The sequence below is a fragment of the Actinia tenebrosa genome, unplaced genomic scaffold, assembly GCF_029948245.1.
Source record: "Actinia tenebrosa isolate PJP-AT-01 unplaced genomic scaffold, QUT_ActTen_1.0 PGA_scaffold11__36_contigs__length_13525064, whole genome shotgun sequence".
NCBI classification, from domain to species: domain Eukaryota; kingdom Metazoa; phylum Cnidaria; class Anthozoa; order Actiniaria; family Actiniidae; genus Actinia; species Actinia tenebrosa.
Window position 1 is genome coordinate 6,416,891 of NW_028292571.1, and position 20,416 is coordinate 6,437,306.

Below are 20,416 nucleotides of genomic sequence, written 5' to 3' on the forward strand. Positions count from 1 at the left end.
GAACAGCAATAAATCGACGCTCACAAGTCCTCATCATCAAAATAGTTTTTCTAAATTATTATTATTATTCGACTTAAAAGGAGGGTGACTAGTCACCCATTTCACCTCACCCCACCACCACCTCCCCCCTCCCCCCCCCCCCCCCCCCCCCCCAACCTGCATCCGTCCTTACTTCCCCCTTTCAGTACTGAGGTTGGTTGATTGCTACGTTACACCAGCTCCACCAGCTCCGATGTATGCTACTACAGACATCAAACAATCTACAAGAAACTCAAGAAGGTGTTTTATTTACAACGACTAATGCAATACCTAGCAACCTAAGCTTTCAAGACCTAATCGGCTATAACGTGTTGCTATAAACGTTTCCACCCAATTTAAACCATGGAAGTAAGTTTCATTGTTCGTTATATTTTGGTTTCAGAGTTGAATTCGTAGAGACAAACGCTTCTACTCCGAGTCCCAGAAGGTTTGAATTGGGTAGTAACGTACATAGCAACACGTTAGCCGATTAGGTGTACGGTTCAAACTGATAGTTGCCAGATTTCACTGTACTAGAAAGTGTGACCTTGCACAACTACTAAAACATACCGGCTGTTCATATAGATATGTTAAAAAGCGATATTAAAGATTTCCAAATATTAAATTCCTAAAATGAGAGGTAGTTTGAATTGGGCGAGGGACGAGTTGGAAATAGTTGGAAATAGGCCCCCTTTGCGCATGCGCTGAGTCCTGAAAGGAATTGTTCTGGTTGACACACAAGAGAGAGATTTTTTTTGTCTAAGAGAAGACGGCCTATTTTATCCCCTAGACCAATTCCTCAAGGAAATCAATGCAATATATAATATATATATATCGTACAATTACTAGAACAGATTGTGCAAGTTTAAAGGTGTGAGGTATCGAGACGCATCGACGCAAGTATTTGTTAGCTTAATGGCTAGTTATTGAACTGATACGCTTTCAACTCATACCATAGACCTTTACTTAGATAGCGAACGTGGCATAGTTTGGTTCAGCTTGGGTACAAACATCTTGTGTTCATCATACCTTATATGGTGTTGTTTGTACCTAAGCTAGTCCACAATGCACCTTGTTTATCGAACTCAGTAAAGACCTATGAATCTATAGTCAAGACGTCTTTCAACGCGCCTGCGCCTTTGTCTTAACATTAAGGATATCAATATTTTATAGCCTTAATTTCTTCGTCCTCGTCGACTTCCTCAGGATCTACCTCTTTGCATTCTCCTACATTATCTTCCTGGCTTGGCCCGCAAACATTATTTATCAAAACATACATGGCTAAGACTACGATACACACCACGCCAAAGAAAACGAACGTGAACGGAGCACCATAATGGTGGACCATGATCCCACCTATGACCTCCCCTGCACCGTACCCTAGTCCCCAGTGCATCCCGTGCAATATGCACTGCATGGTTGTAGCAGCGCCTGGGCCCGAGTTAAGGCTTACGTATGAAAGACAGGCAGACCACACAGCTGCTGTGGTGATGCCTGGTAAAAGTTCCACGGCGAGGACCATCCATGGATTTGGAATAGCTGAATAGTAAAATAACCTTATGGAATAACATATGAGACCAAGGTACAAAACCTTAGCATGTCCAATTTTTTTGATGAGCTTTGCTGACAAAAAATACATACTGACCTCGGCAAAGCAGTTCACTGCAGAAATAATACTAAAGAGTAATTGGCTGCCTCCTTTGTCTTTCAGATGCCAGAATAGAAAGGTTTTGATAAACGCCATTAAAAAACCTAGGTAAAGGGCAGTGAATAAAAACATAATATATTTAGGGTTTTTGAGAGCTCGGAGACCAACCCGAAGACTACCAGATTTTGCTGTTCTTGAACTCTCGTCAAAATGGAACCTCGTGGCCACAATTAAACCCAGAAACATCAAAATGGCAAAGGTGTAGAAACAAGGAATGTAATCGACTATCTCGTAGCTCTTGGAGTGACTGCACTTGTAAGTTGTCGTCAAGGATGCTCCAACGACGAACGCTCCAACTCCCCACCCAACCGATCCCGTCAGCCTTTGCTTTCCGTACTTGTACGTTTCCGTCCCAAGTAGTTGTATGGTTGCTGTGTCTACAAGGGCAAGTGTCGGAGATGAGAAAAGTGTCCCACAAAATGTGATAAGGAATAAAGCCAGGAAGCATTTGCTTGTGTCAAATTCTTTTTTCACAATCTCGCCGCGCATCTCCAGGCTCGTTAAAACGTTTAATGGCCAAGGGCTTTCGTCTTTGTAGAAATAAGCCAAGTACTTGGATTTGTCTAAATCGACCATTTTGTCAACCTCTCCAGGTTCCATGATTTCATTTTCAGGATCATCTAACACTGGTCGATGAATAAAGTTAGGATGCTTTACACCAGTCATATTGCACAGTCTCTTCACGACAATCTTTCGTTCTACTGGGGCAGGTACCAGAGACAACGAGAACGTCGTTGTGATAAGAGCAATCATAGATATGATCAGTACAGCCTTACTCTTGTGACATTTGTCCACTATCGCTCCCCAGATTGGTATTACAAGAAAATTTACAAACGGTTTAAGTCCCATAAGTATGCCAACTTCACTAGGCGATAACATCAATTGCTTGAAGTATAGCGCTAAATAGGGCAAGAGTGAGCCCCAGGCAGAAAAGAAAAAGAAATAAAATGACTTTGGGACTAAGAGGGTTCTGTTGACATCAGGACAACACCGCTTGTCTTTCTTGTGGCTCCCTTCCTCGTCTTCTTCTTCATCGACGTCTTCAACTACTGGCTTTTTATCCTCGGACATTGTGCTATAATAATTCCATAAAAAGGACGAGTAATATCAAAACGAATTCAAAGCACTGTCCTAGAAGATCCAAAAATAATACCTATTAAAGGACTATGACCACTTTAGGATTCCTTTCGATCACGTCAGAGTGGCCGGAGATTTGACCTCGGATTTCATTCGTCGATTTCAAGCAAAATGGCGTTTGGATCATCAATTATTCACCATATACCATGAAGTACATGCAGATGCTAGGACACATTTTGGCGATTTTTTGCATCAGTGGATTCGATTGTTGTTTTATTTTAAGGCGTTAGGTTCAACTGGTAATAAAGCAAAAAAAAAAAAAAAAACCTCGAATAAATATTTTTCAACAGAGAAAGGACATAATTTTAATTTCAATGATAGCCTAATTTGGGCCTTATTAGTATCTGCCAAATCCAACAAGCTTATAAGAAGGAAACAACACCAGGTAAAAAATAAGTTAATAACAATCACTGACATTAGTCTTTCTTTAGTCCTCCGAAAAAGGCTGGACTTCAGTGCTGTTATGTAATTTTTACGCGGTGTTTAAGTGTCCTTCTCATACTCATTAATTATTCATGAGGTAACTAGCCAATCGATTACCTCGTACCTGGTCACATGATGTATCTTGAAACTAGGTCAAGTGTCTTAAAGCCGGGGAGGGTTTTGATATCAGCAGGGAAGAGGTGGGGCTGATGAATTGGAACAAAAGAAATTAATTCAGTCGACCAACAACTGGATCAAAATTAATTCAGTCCAAGGACTGGAACAAAATTAATTCAGTCCAAGCATTGAATCAAGTCAATATATAGAAAGATGAAAACAGAAAATTTAATTCATCAAGCATTTATTTCAGAAGTTATTACCAATAAACTATAATCAATAATAGTTGCAAATATACTCAACACTTCGTTTAACAACTTACTTAGATATTAATGAAATTTCAAAACAATTTGCTATCGTAAACTTAGCATTTTCTATAAGTATAAATATAAGTTTTAGCATTCATTCAAGCGCAAGCTAGATTTTGAACTGGTTGATTGTAACATTACAGTTGCCAGATATATTGATAGGCCCGTCAGAAGAAAAGCTCCAAAAATTAGAACATGCATTTTCATTTAACTGAGCTTCGTGCTCATAACCAGTGATATCATTAAATATAGATTTTAATTCATTGATATCAAATACAGGCATTTCTATATCATTCTTAATTTCACTTCCCTTAATTTGTTTTCTCTACTTTGCCTCCATTCTTCAAAAATATTCACAGCCCAGTTATTCTTGTAACGGGTTGAAATTGGCACAGCTTTTTGCAAAAGTTCTTCTTCTTGGGCTTGACTTTTCACTTTTCGAAAGCGTTTTAAAGGTAGAAGCTCCGCTTCTTCATCGCTGTCTCTTTGACGAGAAGCCATGTTGAAATGAATACATTCAGAGAAAAATAACTGCTATTTGCATAAGTAATTCAGATAGCATTTATCTTAAGAAATCCCAAAGGACGAAAGCAAAATAAAACCATTACAAAACAAAAGATTGTCATTATTACAACTAGGTGAATGGAGCGAAGATCATATACAATGAAATAAATACAAGATAAAAACAACATCCCTCCCGAATAATTAATGAGTATGAGAAGTCATTTCAAATCCTCCAAATCGGACTGGACGGGATTTCAAAGTCCTTGCAATTAGTTCCAGTCCTCGGCTTCGCCTCGGACTGGAACTAATTGCGCGGACTTGAAATCCCGTCCTGTCCTCATTGTCGGATTTGAAATATTACTTCTTATTTACTTATTTCATTTTGATTTGGCTGACCTTAAAGGAAAAAAGAACGGAGTCTTAGCATAGTGAACAATTACTATCTTGTAGAATGGGGCACGGATGGTTCGTTTTTAGACAGTACCAATTATAATTTATGTTTTGTAAAAAGTAAAAGGAATCAATAAAAAACAATGCAATACAATACATAGAGGATATTACATGGGCGCGCGGAGATACGAAATTTATCTTCGAGTGTTGAAAAGATCTCTCACAAGTGAGCGCAGCGAACGAGTGAGAGATTTTCAACACGAGAAGATAAATTTCGTATCTCCAAGCGGCCATGTAATATTCTGTTTATTATATAATTATCAATGAAGCTAAAAGTATGTTTTGGCTTTTTCAGACAATTCTTTATTTGTATTTTTGAATAGCCATCGCAATGGCGTTATTTTCACACGTGAAAATAACATGTTATTTTCACGTGTGAAGATATCAATTTTTCGAAATAGAGAAAAATAGATATTTCATTGGTAATTATATAATAAAATACTTTATTGATGGTTTTCAACCATTCCCAAGAGAATTAAATAGCAAAAGACACGGCGGCCATGTTGGAGGATATAACTAAAGAATTCATTGACAATTATTTTGTTAAGTTCCTCCAACATGGCCGACGTGAAAGCCATCAATTAGTCCATCCTATAAAGGTTTTTCAGAACCAATTTACAATCTTGTTAATTATAAATAACCAATTAAAACTAAGAATTTACTATGCATGTGGAAAGAACTTAAAACATAATGATAATGATATTACAATAGAGCATTATAATAATCTAAGCTAAAGAGAAATACTATTGATTATTGCACATTGCACATTGCGCAGCTCAATTTTGGCCCTCCACTTAAATTTCTTCAAGGTCTTAGAGTTTTTGGTCTGCGTGCTATGTGAGTTGTAAGTCTTAACGCCATGGTAAAAAAAAAGGAGCGCTAGCTGAGCAATTGCAGTACGGCAAAAGGGAACATTCAGATGATCGCTATGTCTATTGCTATTATTGTGTACCTTTGCACGATTGGACAGTTTGCTAGCTGAATATAAGAATTTTTTCTGAGTCTTTCAATTTGCAGCTGCATAAGTTGCATGTTATACTGCGAGGATCAGCTCAATTTGGTACATGACAACCGCAGTACAAATATATATTTTATATATACTCTCATACAAATATAAATTGGAACTAAATTTTTCAAGCGTATACCATTGTGACATCCCTAACCTTCAGCTGTTTGTGCACAGGGAGCCAATCAAGTTCTTTTTATTACTGGGATGATATGATCAAACTTCTTAGTGTCAGTTGGGATACGGGCTGCAAAGTTCTGAATTAACTGAATCTTGTTTATGTTCCTGACCAAATTGTGAAACAATAAAACACTTGTTCAATTGCTAAAAACAAGTGATTTCAGCATAAGCCTAGCTTAGTCTTTTCTGGGGATGATCAGTAATGAGTGGGAACTACACCATCCTGCAACGCTCTGGAGATCAGCTGAAACTTTGGACAGGCCAAGTTCAATGTCTTTGTTAGAAATTGATAGATATAACTTGGTATAGTTAACATACGACTCCACATTACAGTTTTCCACAGTTTTGTAGCAATGCAGTAAGAAACGAACAACGCCAAAGAAAAACAGTAAAGGTTTGAGATTTGACATGACACGCCAATTATTAGCTTGTTTAGAAAGTTACTTTCAGAAGGTTGATACGAACCAAAAGTTTGGGTTGAAACATTTTTTATTGCAATAGTTTGTTTTCTAGGCAACGTATACCACACATCGGCACAGTTTCACTGAGAAGAAGAAAAAAAAATACTACGAAATCTTTTTTTTACGACAAAAAACCGCTCATAAGCACAATCACGTGGAAATGGTTCCTGCCATTTTGTTGAGCATGCGCAGTGCGATTTTCTGCGAGCTGACAAACATGTCATTGTTCATAAGTTATCATTGTTTTTCGTAGATATTTTAATGTCTTAATGATGTAAGAAACGTTGTTCGAGGCCAAGTATGCAAAAAGGAAGATCAAAGAAAGTATTGCTAGGTAAAGAAAAGACGTCCCAGTACCTAACGTACTGACCATCAAACCGCCAAGCATCTCTCCTGTACCATACCCGAGGCCCCAGTGAACTCCATTTAGAACGCCTTGCATTGTAGTCGCGTTGTCAACATTAGACATGAGGTTGACGTATGATAACATGGCTGACCAGACGGCAGCAGATGTTATCCCCGCCAACATCTCCACTGGAAGAACAGCCCATGGATTTGAAAGCAAGAAATACGTAAGTGATCGAAGGAAATAACACAAGAAGGCCAGGTACAAAACTTTAATGTGTCCTAACGCCGTGATAAGACGTGCGGATAGGAAGTATATCGTTACTTCAGCGATACAATGTAGAGCAGCCATGATAGAGAAGAGCTCCTCGTTGCCTCCAAGATCCTTAAGATGCCAAAACAAAAAAGTCTTGATAAAAGCCGCTTTGAATCCAAAGAAGAACGCCGTGAACAGAAAAAGTAGAAATGTAAAATTCATGGTCTTTTTCAACGAAGAAAAATGTTCCAAAAAGAATTCAAATTTTGTTTCGTTTCTGCTTTTGTGAGCTTCTTCTAACGTGGTCTTTTTTGGAGTCTTTTCTTGGTGATCAGTTGAATGCGATACAGCGAAATCCAGCCAAGTTGCAGACAGCAGCGCAAAGACCATACATGCAGCAAAGGCATAAAAAGACAATGAGTAATCGATAAGTTTTGGTCTAGTCAACAAATCTGGACAATAATGAGTTGTAGAGACGCAAGCTCCGATCATGAAAGCAGCGACTCCAAACCCAAAAGATCCCCACAGCCGCTGTATACCGTACTTGTAATTCTCCTTACCAAGGTTTTTCATGGTGACAGTGTCTACCAGCGCAACAGATGGACAAGCCATGATATTACCAAACAAAAGAATAATGAACAACTGGAAAAATAAATGGTTTGTATCTGCAGTCTGCGAGTGCTCACTGACAGTAAAAAATACTAACGACCAGGGAAGCGCGCTTATCGAAGTAGGGTAAAATGTATAAGAGGGCATCGTGTAGTTCGAAGATTTTTTTGAGTAATTGTGCCAACGTCTAGGAAAAGAATCATTGAATATCGTTCTTCTTGAATGGTTTGCAGTTCTGTAATTTTGTGAACAAATTTTCTCCCTCGAGGAAACCAATGACAGTGAAAACGTAGTAAAAGTCGTCGCCGTCAGAGCTATCGTCAACACGAGTTTTCCTTTCTTAGTGCGGTCAACCAAAACGCCCCACAAGGGAGTGAAGATGAAATTGACAAACGGCCTTAAGCCCATTAGTACACCAACCTGGCTCGGTGACAAGTGCATTTCTTTGAAGTACAAAGCCAAATAAGGCAGTAGAGATCCCCAGGAGGAGAAGTAGAAGAAATAGAAAATCTTTGATGGCAGCAGAGTACGGTTAATCTTAGGACATATGGTATTCTTCTGAGAGGCATCATCGGATTTGCCTTCAGAATAGGTTTTTCCATCTTCAAACATTTCTTGGATGCTCAGTTTATTTTACTTTTTTAGGGAAAGGAATTTGAATCACAAATGGGCTGTTATAGTTGCATTTGATTCTAAGTAGCATGTCCCTCACACATATTATATAAGAGGTCAAATTGTCGGTCCTTTAGAGAAAAACCATGTGCAGGACTTGTTTTGGTTTATCCCCTATGCATATTTTATACAATGCACTAACCCGTCCATAGAGGCGATAAAATTGCATAGTATAGCTGAAAGCCATTCTGATGCTACTTTTAACATTGGGTTTTTGTTCTATCGCTTTAAAGGTAATTATGATGTGATCTACAAAGGCATTTTAATCTTTGCAAACACCTCCATTGTAACGTACGAAAAGAGGTAATAGAGAGTTTAAGATTCTCGTTTACGGCAAACGTGAAACGTCAGTTGACCATTAAAAAATTCTTTAAAATTAGTGAAAAGGAATCGCAAAAAATATCCAAGTGATAGATAAAAATAAGAATACTTGTCTTTGTCGAGAAAGTTTGCAAAAGGTAAAGTGAAATGTAGAAAACGATGAAAACGTTTGCCGTTTGCGGGAAGGAAAAACGGGAATCTTAATCTGTCTAATAATATCTTTTCACTCTAAAGGACTGGCACGAGAGGCAGATGAAGTGTGAGTATTTCAACATACCAGCGTGAAATGGGAAAAATAGTCATAATATAAAATACCATGCTAACAAATATTTTTTTGAGTCTGGCATGGAATTGGGGTGGGTAGATGCTGAAAAATGGTCTCCAATCCTTACACTTCCTATTGTTGTCACTTGCCTACTGGCCTTGTTACAAGTGCACGCAGGTGCTCGTGGTTGCAAGTTTGTCTTTTAAAAGATTCAAGGATCACTTAAAACAATAGGCTAAAAATAGATAAAAAGCAAAGAGAAACAAAAACTTTTCAGAAAGGGATATTTTTTTAAAGCAATTTAAAAGATGTCACAATTTTTCAGGTATCATGGCGGACTGTATCAAGGAAAACTGCCCAATTATCTTTCAAATATTTTGTGCTTTTCTTTCTCGTGTTTTATTAAAATTAAAAGCCCATATTTAAACATATTTTTTCTGATATTTCAGGATTAAAATATCTTGGAAATTACACGAGTCATTTAGTATTACACCCCCTTATAGTTACCTCAGTCACCAGTAAATTTGGATTTTAGAATCAATTTTAAAGTGTTGCATTGAAATAAACATCCTAAACGTTTAAACAATATCTTAGGTCTTATAGATACGTAATCGTTCTAAAACTATATATACTCACTCAACTAACTGAGAAAATATTTTTTTGCAAAAAATATATAACAGTATTTTAAACGTGATCTTATTATAATGAATTTTGTTGAGAATGACAACATGAGGTCGTCGCGTCGAAACGTCCAATATTTTTGTCCCTGATTTTTTAAAGAGCTTTTAAAGATCTTAATTCCTGCTTCGAAATCATAAAATCGGCAGGGTGATCTAGAGCGAATAACGTAAAACAGTCATAAGGGCGTGGGATTACTTAAAAAAAAGGAATACTTTCACCATGGTAATTTGTCATGTGACATTCATTTAGCCTCGAACCCATGAAGATTGGCATGGCCCAGGGCGACTCGAGTACATCAACCGCGAGGACCTGGAATGTGCTCCGTATATTTCCGTATATAGCAACGCATTTCATTCTGGACCTGTCATTTTGGAGTAAAGGACACAAGGTCTTATTAGATCAAAACAGGTGGTGATGCCCTTGTTAACAAATGATGTCACTTGCTCAACCGTGACAACCAAAACATCTAACAGAAATCCCAGTATTCCGAGAATCGCTCGTCTTTGATTATATTCTATGTCCTCGGGTTTGTGAAAAAAGCCACTGGGCCCCAACCTAGTGATGGCCAGCAATAAAGAAAGCGACGAGGAGAAGGTCCAATTAGAAAGTGATCATGAAGAAGATGGACGGGACGAGAAACACACAAATCAATGCTGCAGTGGTTGTTTGGAAAAGATCAACAAAAAGCGACTGGTGTCTAAGATGTTTTATTTCTTTTACTTCTCGGCGTTTGGTTCCCTGTGGCCGTACCTTGCGTTGTATTTCAAACAACTCTTCATCTCGCCTCGCCAGCTTGGTATTCTAGTCGCTATCAGGTCATTCTTACAGTTTGTCTTCACGCCAATTTGGGGAGCCTTCGCGGACAAGTACCAAAAGAGTAAATTCGTGTTACTAGTTGGGCTGAGTTTTTGGCTTCTCACAACCTTTTCAATCGCTCTTATTCCAAGCCTGGAAAAACCATCCGCTTGCTACAGCCTCAACTCCATTGCATTTATCACAAACAACACTAGAAATATCTCTGTGATGTCTTCATTAGAGACAGAAAAAAGTCATGGACATGATGACGACTCAACATGGATTGGCAGTATAGTTCCATGGGGTTTAGGGTTCTTTCGGTCCTACGAACCCGAAAAATCTGTTATATTCAAAGAACTCTCTTTTCCGAACTTCAAGTCTCATAAAACTCCAGAACCAGTCGCAGACTCTTCAAAACTGTTTGTCGGGCTTTTAGTGATCACTATCATTGGAGTCATGTTTTCTTCACCTACTCAATGCCTTGCGGACACAGCGACCATTCAATTATTAGGGAAAGACACACACGAATATGGGAAGCAAGCTTTATGGGGGTCTGTAGGTTATGGATGTACTGCTTTCATCGTTGGTGCCTCCATAAGTGGTCAAAAACGCATGAATCCTTGCAGCAAGGAGATGAACATCAATTATATTCCATGTTTTTATGTCTACACTGTCTATATGTTCTGCGCGTTGTGTGTGGCTACGCGTTTCCAATACCAGGCGTCGAGCGGTGAGGGCAAATGCAAGCCGAGTTTGTTAGACAGCCTAAAAGTTTTAAAACAATTTGACTACGCTTTTTTCTTGTTTGTGGTCTTTTTCTGTGGAACTGCGACTGGATTTATACAAACGTTCCTTTTTTGGCACCTCAGAGAGCTTGGCGGGGAACAGATTCTTTTTAGCTTGATCACTATCACTAATAGCACTGCTGAGGTCGTATCGTACATGTTCTCTGATCGATTCCTCTGTCATATTGGACATTTTAGGGTCATATACCTCGGTCTTGTTTGCTATTCATTGAGGTTTTTCTATTACTCATACTGCAGTCAGCCATGGTTGTTCTTACCCATTGAATTAATTCAAGGAGTAACTACAGCAGCGATATGGTCATCTTTTGTTTCCTACGTGGGATCTATACCCGGGATGGCTACGACACTACAGGGGCTTGTCAGTGGGTTCTATACGGGTCTCGGATATGCCACCGGTGGCTTTGTCGGGGGGCTTATGGTCCATGTCTTCGGTTCGAGTACGTCTTTTCTGGTGTTTGGAGAGATGAGTCTTATTGTATTGTTCATGTTTATTATTGTCAATAATATACGAACAAGCAAGCATGAAATTGCGATAACTGCTCTTAATCAATCTAAAAATTTTGTATCTGAAAGACACGATAGAAAGACTAACGGGCCTCAAGAAGATATGGAAAATCAGAAGTCAGAATGACAAATTTAGTAATGACTTTTTTTTTTGCTTCATCACTGGCTCTGTCATCTTAGCTTATAGCGAACCTGCACAATAGACCCGTTTCGAATTCCAAATTACCGCTGTGTTTCTTGATTACAGACTCATTTGCACAGGGTTAGCCTCGAGTTTGTGCAGAATATTCACGTGTTCCAGTCAAGGTCCGTCGAGTTTCAAAGTGTTTGTATTGTTGAAGCTGTGTATTCTTTACTTTACTGTTGGTATTTGTGAATATTTAAACACTGATACGAGGCTAACTCTGTGCAAATGAGTCTGTAATCAAGGAACACAGCGATAATTTGGAATTCGAAACTGGTCTATTCAGAATTAAAACTAGTAAAGTTATTTTCGAAAAGAAAACTCATGAACAGAAAAAATATAAACAAGTTATAGTAATGCTGGCCAAAATCCATAACTCTATATTATACGATGAGCAAAATTCTGGATAAAACGAGGAAAATCCAAACTTTTGTGAATGCTTAATATTTTAAAAATATCCTCGTTGTGAGCGCTGCAGGGTGGCTTTATCACACGAAATCTTGCAGCTATTTATACTTATTTTTACTCGTTGATTTTTTCATTTCATTTTATAAGCTTCTTCTATAATTATTTGATTAAGCGAAAATCGATAATAACTGAATGAATGGAGTGCAGCTGGTGTGTGATTAACTGATTTAAAAAATAAATTATAATAATATAAAAACAATTTTTATAGTTTTCACTCGTGTTATTTACTATGAAGGACAAAGAAATTCCTAAGGGAAAGCCATTCATATCATTTCCAATTCAATTCAATCCTACATATTCATTTCGATTTGCTATGCTCTGGGTTTGAAAAATGTTGGTTAACTCATGTAAACGAAATACCTTTTTTATTAATAAATTTGATTTTTTTTTTTTTTTTTTTTTTGTCAATACAGTCAACTCTCGCCTTGCGGACACCCCGATATTACGGACACCTTGCTATTACGGACAGAAAAAAAATCTCCGACAAAAATACCGACAAAGAAATGACCGTAAATAATTTTCGCTATTGCGGACACTCGCTATTACGGACATGCATTGCCGTTCCCAGGGCGTCCGCTGTAACGAGAGTTGACTGTATATTCTTTACAAATTGAGATTACCACAGACAGAAAGTAAGACAACAGTCGTTTGACTAATATTGATTTTACAGATTAAAGTACATATCGGCGAATTCAAAATATTTTGATAAACTTATTAGTCTATCAAAAAATAAACAAATTAAGCAATCTATAGAATTGTCCAGTGGACCGAGATGAGCACCGGTTCTCGATAGGCTGCAGGGTACGCTACTTTACGGTTTGCCCCGATTTTGAAGGATTGACGAGCATTCAATTCTTTTTTCTTTTAATTTTGCGCGACTTGTTGTTTGTATATATTGCAACAAGGATGCCCCGATCGGTCCCGCCCCAATGGACTACCTGTCTTGTGATGTTCGGGTTGACTAAATACACATAAAGAATATAAGAGCCCGTTTACATGAAGGAGTGACCTTTGTGCAAGAGACAATTCAACTTTTGAGCGCTAGCCATCACGTGGTATAAAACGTGTTGGATTGTGTTACGGTCACCAAGAAGTTCGGAAATTGTTCTCAGATTTCCGTACGATCGTACTGACTTTTAATCAAATTATTTACTGGGTTTGTTTAGTTAGTTCTCTAAATACAAGTAAAATATCATTTCTCTAACTGGATTGAAGCTTTTCTTACTGCTGTTTAGGAACTTCGACTCCCACGCCACTTCCTGCGTGCTTCATTGCTGAACGGAGCACTGAAAAAGCGGTTTTATTTGTTAATTAAAAAAGTGTAATTCGCAGGTACCTAACGCTTTGAAAGGAAAAAAATAAAAAACCTTCATTTGAAAACTATATAGATAAATATGATGCAATCAGAGATGACTGACATTTAAATGACCGACAATTGCTTCTAGCCTCTGATTTCTCGTATTCAATTAGCGGGGGAATTTGGTTAAACAGTACAATTGGAAAATGAAGCGGTCCCCCGGTCATTTCGATTCTTGTCATATGTTTTTAAAGGAGTCATTCTTTGTTTCAACGGAGACCGATTGCCACAGCGATAAATCTTACAAATTGTTAAGTATTTTTTCAATATTGCCATTATCCCATATCCTTTCTCTTCTTTGATGTTCGTTTTTCATCATTTTTTCAATCCTAACCTTCTTTTCCTTCCGTGCATCATTCTCATCGTCTACTTTAGGGTTCTCACCATCAACCTTCTTGTTTTTATGTCTAAAACTCTTGTAGTACTTGTTGAACCAATTGAAAACTTTGATGAAATCTTTAGCTTCTTTCGTCACTTCTGAAGCCAGCTCCAATGTTGTGAGGTTACTCTCAGTATGATTTGTTTTGGTAAGACCAGCCTTATTCTCAACATCTTTGGCTTTATCCTCTTGGGTTAATGTTTTTTGAGGCTTGAATTGCGTGGTATTTGCAGGCTTAGGCGTGAATTTCGTTTCATTAATCGGGTTTGGGAAGCGCGCACCGCTAGCATATTGAAGGTTCGAAAACAAGGACGCAACCTTAGGACCATATTTATCTAATACCTGCTTTAACGTAACTGTTGGACCAACCTCCTCTATGAGACGTTTTAAATGCTTTTCTGCTTCTAGAGCCTCCGCTTTTGCTCTGAGATCAATGGCTTTTTGATGCCATAGAACAGGATCATCTTGAGACGAGATTCGTTGTGGATAACCATCGATAACAGGATGCGCGCTTTGAAACTCCGTATAAGGCATATCTTGCGAGGAAGGAAGTGGACTAACTGGGATGACTCTAGAATCTGCAAATTCTTCAAATGGTTGTAATGTTTCCTGGTATTTCATCGCAGGTTCAAATGGTAACCTAGAAGGAACTTCCTCTAAAGCTGGTCTTTGTCTTTCTTGGTCTTCAGTCATGAAATTCCTTGTTCTTTGCAGCGTGTTTTCGTAATCTTGCTCATCTAAAAACCGATCATTACTTTCATCTCTTGGGCTTACTAAGTCGCCATCATAACTAAACCCTTGTCGCGGTATGTACCGTTGTCTTGGTTCTTCGTCGTTTCTGAAGGGAAACTGTTGTTCTATAGGTGTAGGCTCCCTGTCTAGATAATGCGCTCTGAATAAAGGCAGTTGGTTTACAAGATATCTCCTGCCATAATCATCGTACAGTTCTTGCGCTGATGGAACTAACACTTTCTGTCTTTTAGCGATCGGGTTGCCGACATCTTTCTGTTTGTTCCTTCGTAAAGGAATGGTTTTGATTTGGGTGCCAGAGGCAGGGGCTGTAAGCAAAACAAAAAAAGCCAGAAATTCAAATGAAAAGAATGCTACAAACAAGTATTAATTTTTATACAGACACCCTAATTTCGTGGACTACTTGCGCAAAACACTCGTCGGCAAGTAAAGCCTGAAGCCAATTGCAATGTATTACCCTTTAGTATATCTGACAGACAAAAATTATATATGTCAAAGACAGCTTATTAATAATTCATAGCTATTAATGAATATACTACCATACCTAGATTGACAGATGCTTGGCTCAATAACGCGCAGGAAAAGAGCGCTAAGAGAATATGAATCACTTTTGGCGCTATCATAACTCGTATACCTGAAGAAAGAAATACTCTCTGTTAATGATAGTGATTTTGCATTGACATTTGGCTTTTTTGTCGGCTTTCCTCGATAGAGAATACGAACGAATTTCTTCGATGACTACAGACTGCCGGGCATTTCAAAATTTAGCTTTCGGTCAAATCTTCCCTTATTATAGGCCCCTTGCACCGAGAGGAATTTTTCTGGGGGACAAAACAATGGATTATTATTATTTGCATAAGAAAAGACGGCCCATTGTTTTGTCCCCCAGAACAATTCTTCTAGGAAATCAATGCAAGCGGACTATAGTCTGCGTATTCAATTTTATTTAAAAAGCAAAATGTAGGATCATACCTCCAGACGCATTGCTGAAGCGCAGTATGGCAGCGCGAAGCATTTACGGCTATGCCGGAGATTTCGGCCCCGACACCGCTATCCCTGGATTTACAGACTGATCAGGAAGCTCGGCCGAAGCCTAAGGGAGAGATTAGTCGGCCCCTAGACCATAGATGATTAACCCCTTGCTATGACCAGCAGACCCGATATGACGACTGTATCCTCAAAGCTTAAGCTCCCATAGTCACTCTTTTCCATGTGGGACCCTTTTTGAAAAACTTCCCGCGACAAAGTATATTTTACACGCAAAGTAGTACAAAAATACATTCGAGGTCTTATTTGAGGAAAGATTGATAGAAAATATCTATTGCAAAGCGAAGGGATAAGGAGGGAAGGAACGAATGATCCACTAGGCAGCTATGGCGTCATGCGCGCGCCATTTTTTTACAACTTTACGTCCCATTTACTTTTGTCCAGACCAAAAGAACATCATCAAGGTCCTCTTATCAAAACGTATATTAGTTATTGATGATCATGGGAAATCCACCCTTTTAATTCAATGGGGCCAATCTGTGGTATTCATAGACGCGAGGAATAGTTGAGGGGTGAATGAGAACGGGTTCAAAAGCTAAAGATTGGAAGTCCATCTTTCGATTCCTTTTCATTTTGACGCACATCACTAATGATATTAATCTAATCTAAGTTCATATGGATCAGGGACAGCAAATATCCTTTACGATATATACTGCATTCACGTTAGTTCAATTGAGTTATGTATAACCATATCAGCTACAGGAGTGTACAGTTGTTATTGTTAAGGTTTACTGTAACCGTTTTTGTAACATGATCAAACATATCAAAATTACTCACCCAGTTGAAGTTTTCACTTGCTGTTCATCGAACCCCTTTTATAATACAATTTCAAAGATGGAAAATTCGGTTTTAAAGTGATAACATAACGTACTATACGAATGGGAAGGCATCAGTTCCAAGACTTGTGACTCAAAAGTTGGTCTGTTTTGCGCGGTATTTATTTAACTGGTACCTGACTGAATTTCAAAACCTTCTCGCTGAGTTTGAAGACGTCAACAATGAAGTTTATAGGTTTCATTTGCTTGTGGTATTGATCTTGTTTATAAACAATAATTAAAATACAAGATCGTACTAGGAACGTATACGTAATAGAATGGTCAAGTAAACGAACAAGGGGTAAACAGTAATTCTAATGAATGGAGGAGAACATTGCAGTCAAGAATGGTATGTAGCTTACAGCTAGCGTTACTTTTCTTTAATTTTTCGACGCCACCAGCAGCAAGAAAAAATGAAAATTCATGCATTTTATTAATCTCAAAAAGGTTTGAAAAGTTTATATTTTGAAGGCCATGCAACTGTTTATTTTAAAACTATTCTAATGCATAATTAGCGTACAACATGCCTGCGCGTAGCGTTCCAAAAGGGATGAGAGGTGGGGGGTGGGGGAGGTTTGGATGGATGACAAGGGTCATCCCCATCCCTTTTGGGTCACTACGCGCAGGCTTATTCTTTAGGGCAGTTCTGTAGGACAGGGACGATGCAATCGTTTATCAAACTACATAATGGCTACCACGATCCCTTCTGTAGACAAACAAGTGTGTACCTGCACTCAAGGAGTATGACGGCAATCCTTTTCAGAGTAAGTCGTATGCCAGCAAGCTGGATTTTTCATTCATGCCAAGCATGTAACGTAAGCAATAGTGTAGTCTGGAATAGGATTCTAGTCAACCATATATTCACTTTCATATATGCTAATGTTATTTTCTCAAAAAAAAGCCCTTCCAATGCACCAGAAGTTACTTTCTTTTATATCTTTCCACTTAATCGATTTTTGGTTACACAGGCACTTGAACGGTAAAGGCGTATACGACACATGCCATTGTTATGTCAAAAAGCATCTTACTGTGAACTTTTGAAGATCAGTGATGACGCTTATGATTTCTTTATTTTATACAAACTTTTAAAAAATTGCAAGAAGTTTTCAGCTCTTATAGTTATTTTGTTTCAGAAAGAAGACTGGCGTTGACTTCGTTGATTGGCGTTGGAAGTTTTATTAGTTCGCTCGTTTGTTTTAAAGCGTTTTAAATTATTCAAGAGGTTCGGGCTAACCAGAATAATGTTTAGGTACACTCTTAAGATATCTTCATATGCACCAACCTTATTACTGCAGCGATTTTTTGCCACGAGTAAGTTTTGTAATTGAAGAAGTAAAGAGATAATTTCAATTTGAAAATAACGAAGAAAGTTGAAGACACCTTTGCACAAGCATATATAGTGACATGACAATACCACAGACAGCGTGAGACGAACAAGAAAATTAAACACGATAGATAGACAAGCTCTTCATTGTCTATCATCCAAACCGAACTTTTGTTTTGGCAGCTATATGACCTCGCCATGGCGCACCTGTCTAGATGTGATTCATTTAAATAACTTTACTTTCAGACTCTTAAGAAACGAGACAGATTTTAACAAGTATTCAGTTACATTAAAAGTTGATAAAAATTTCAGTTTGCACTTCGTGTAAAAACTGGTGTAGTCTTTTTCTTTATATAAGATGTACGTTTTTCCAGGATTTCTTATGGAGCAATTCAAGTATAAGTTATTGAATAACTGAAAACACTAGAAGCCAATTTGTATACTAAATTCTGAGTCTAAGCTGAATAATTTGACTAAACTTATAAGTTTGAGCTCAGTTCATTTTAAAGTTATCTAGCTTACGGTTTTAGAGATGTATAGAGCGAAGATCATAGACATGGAGTGAACTATGAACTTTCTAAGTTAACGCCAGGGGAAACTTCTGAATCGTTTTTCTTTCTTTCTTTTTTTTTTCTTTTTTTCTTTCTTTCTTCAAAATCCTTGATTCATTTGCGCCATCACTATTCTTAGATCACGCAGTTAGTGGTATCTGTTAGGCATTTCAGATAAAATTGTGCTGTTACATCCAATTTAAGCTTTGCCCGCGGTACATGTGCCTGAAATGATTGTGGTCCTGTAACATTTCACCTTTTAGGATATAGGGATATAATAGCTTTACGAAAGCTTTTTTATGCCGAACGTTTATTTCTAGCTTGAGCTACTGTACGTGCATCGATTACTGGTTTGTCTTCTAATGATGCTTGCTGCAGTTGGTCGAACCTGTATTTTCTTGGTATTTGACGTTTCGAGGTCGTCTGCGCGAGTAAGGGCTAGGAATGGGTGGAAAGAATGCAACGGTCTTGCGTTCTAACTTGTTCCATTCAGATCCAACCTTATTTCCCTGAAGGCTTTCTTCGAACGAATATTCAGGATAACCAACTGGCTTTATCACTTTCTTGGCCACTTTTGGTTGTGGATGTTTTGGCTGCGATTCCTCCACATTCTTTGATCTTTCACTACTATCTCCTGGTAAGACATTTGCAGCTTGACGATGAACTTGACGAACCTGTTGCTTGTTCTTCTTTGACACCAGTACATAGACTCCTTCACAGTCATGCTCCTCTGATGGCGTCTGCGTCGCTTTCTCTACAACATAGCTACTAAACTGCTCAACAGGAAGTCCTGAAAGTGGATTTCCTTTCTTCGTCACAACTGTTTTCTTGTCGAGTTTGTCTTCCAACTCCTTTATTCGAGCTAAGAGGACATGGAACAGTTGTCTTTGCTGGTCATTTTTGATATTTTCTATTTTCATCAGAACACGATCGATTTTATTCTCAACGACTTCTAGTCTTGCTTCAGCAACTCGGCTATCGATAAAATCTTGTATGTCATTGATGCTCAGAAAATGCTTCTTTGAATCGGAGTGGTCCATTGTAGCTCTTTGTTCCAAGTCGATAGAATCTCTTTCTGATGATGATTCCTTCGGAAAGTTCTCTTCATTTTCAGTGAAGGCTTCATCAGAAATTCTATTGGCTTGACTTGCACCATTTCCTAATTCTTCCGGTTTTCCTTTTGAGGATTTCGCCAGCTTTAGTAGCTTTGCTCTTTCACATTCGTCTTCAAAGTTCACATAACTTTTATCCAATTCTGTAAAATCATCTTTCAACGCTGACTCTTTCCTAAGCGGTTTTCTGTTTTCCTCTCCAAATGTCTTATCAAGATCATTTTCAACACTGTCGCGATTTTCATTAATTTTCCAATTCTCTTTAAGTTCTACATTGCTCTTAACAACGCGTTCGTGTTCATCACTTTTGTCATCTAGTACAACTTTCTGGCCATGTTCTGAGAAATGTCCATGGTTAGACGAGTTACTAACCTCAGAATTGACTACATCCATTATCGAATCCAAATAAATATTAACTTGGCTTACAACTTTTTGCTAATCATTCCCTGACGACAAGAGAATCATGCACCTACGTACAGGTGTGTTTTACGTACTCGTGTGGCTCTAAGCTGGAATTATATTGGTAATCATTAAGTGATCGCCTTAGGCCAATAGTCAAAGACATTATTTCTAAAGATTCCGTAGTTATTGAATAAACAAACCATTGTTGATAAAGAATTGCTAAAAATACTAACCATTGCGGAGAATTTCTCGCCGAGTTTTGTTTTGCAAATTCATAGATCTAGTTTAACAGATCTTTTGTTGTGAGATAACTAGCTACAATTAAACCCATTAACTGGGCAAGATGATGAAAAAAGCATAATTTCCAAAGCGCATTGGTAAAAACATCGCGACAACGATAAATTAATCTGCAAGCCGCAAAATGAACTTCGGAATCGAACCAAAGATTGAATTGGACTTTA

At 38.1% G+C, this 20,416-nt stretch overlaps 4 protein-coding genes across 4 annotated transcripts; 1 reads left to right on the forward strand and 3 right to left on the reverse strand.

Annotated features, from left to right (window-relative positions):
• Positions 1-267: 267 nt before the first annotated feature.
• LOC116304444 (major facilitator superfamily domain-containing protein 6-like) lies at positions 268-2,907 on the reverse strand. The gene has a single exon (XM_089027771.1). It carries the CDS (start codon positions 2,795-2,797, stop codon positions 1,178-1,180), a length of 1,620 nt encoding a protein of 539 aa, XP_088883897.1. The 5' UTR covers positions 2,798-2,907; the 3' UTR covers positions 268-1,177.
• A 3,625-nt stretch (positions 2,908-6,532) lies between these two features.
• On the reverse strand, positions 6,533-8,134 carry LOC116304440 (major facilitator superfamily domain-containing protein 6-like). Its single transcript, XM_089027620.1, has one exon. It carries the CDS (start codon positions 8,132-8,134, stop codon positions 6,533-6,535), a length of 1,602 nt encoding a protein of 533 aa, XP_088883746.1.
• Positions 8,135-9,915: 1,781 nt separating this feature from the next.
• On the forward strand, positions 9,916-12,301 carry LOC116304443 (major facilitator superfamily domain-containing protein 6-like). Its single transcript, XM_031714178.2, has one exon. It carries the CDS (start codon positions 10,023-10,025, stop codon positions 11,691-11,693), a length of 1,671 nt encoding a protein of 556 aa, XP_031570038.1. The 5' UTR covers positions 9,916-10,022; the 3' UTR covers positions 11,694-12,301.
• A 5,421-nt stretch (positions 12,302-17,722) lies between these two features.
• Positions 17,723-20,045, reverse strand: LOC148912405 (uncharacterized). The gene has a single exon (XM_089027131.1). It carries the CDS (start codon positions 19,944-19,946, stop codon positions 18,801-18,803), a length of 1,146 nt encoding a protein of 381 aa, XP_088883257.1. The 5' UTR covers positions 19,947-20,045; the 3' UTR covers positions 17,723-18,800.
• Between the last annotated feature and the right edge of the window lie 371 nt (positions 20,046-20,416).

Excerpts from the sequence above, each read along its gene's own strand:
- LOC116304444 (XM_089027771.1), bottom strand. The coding sequence starts at position 2,797 with ATGTCCGAGGATAAAAAGCCAGTAGTTGAAGACGTCGATGAAGAAGAA.
- LOC116304440 (XM_089027620.1), bottom strand. The coding sequence starts at position 8,134 with ATGTTTGAAGATGGAAAAACCTATTCTGAAGGCAAATCCGATGATGCC.
- LOC116304443 (XM_031714178.2), top strand. The coding sequence starts at position 10,023 with ATGGCCAGCAATAAAGAAAGCGACGAGGAGAAGGTCCAATTAGAAAGT.
- LOC148912405 (XM_089027131.1), bottom strand. The coding sequence starts at position 19,946 with ATGGATGTAGTCAATTCTGAGGTTAGTAACTCGTCTAACCATGGACAT.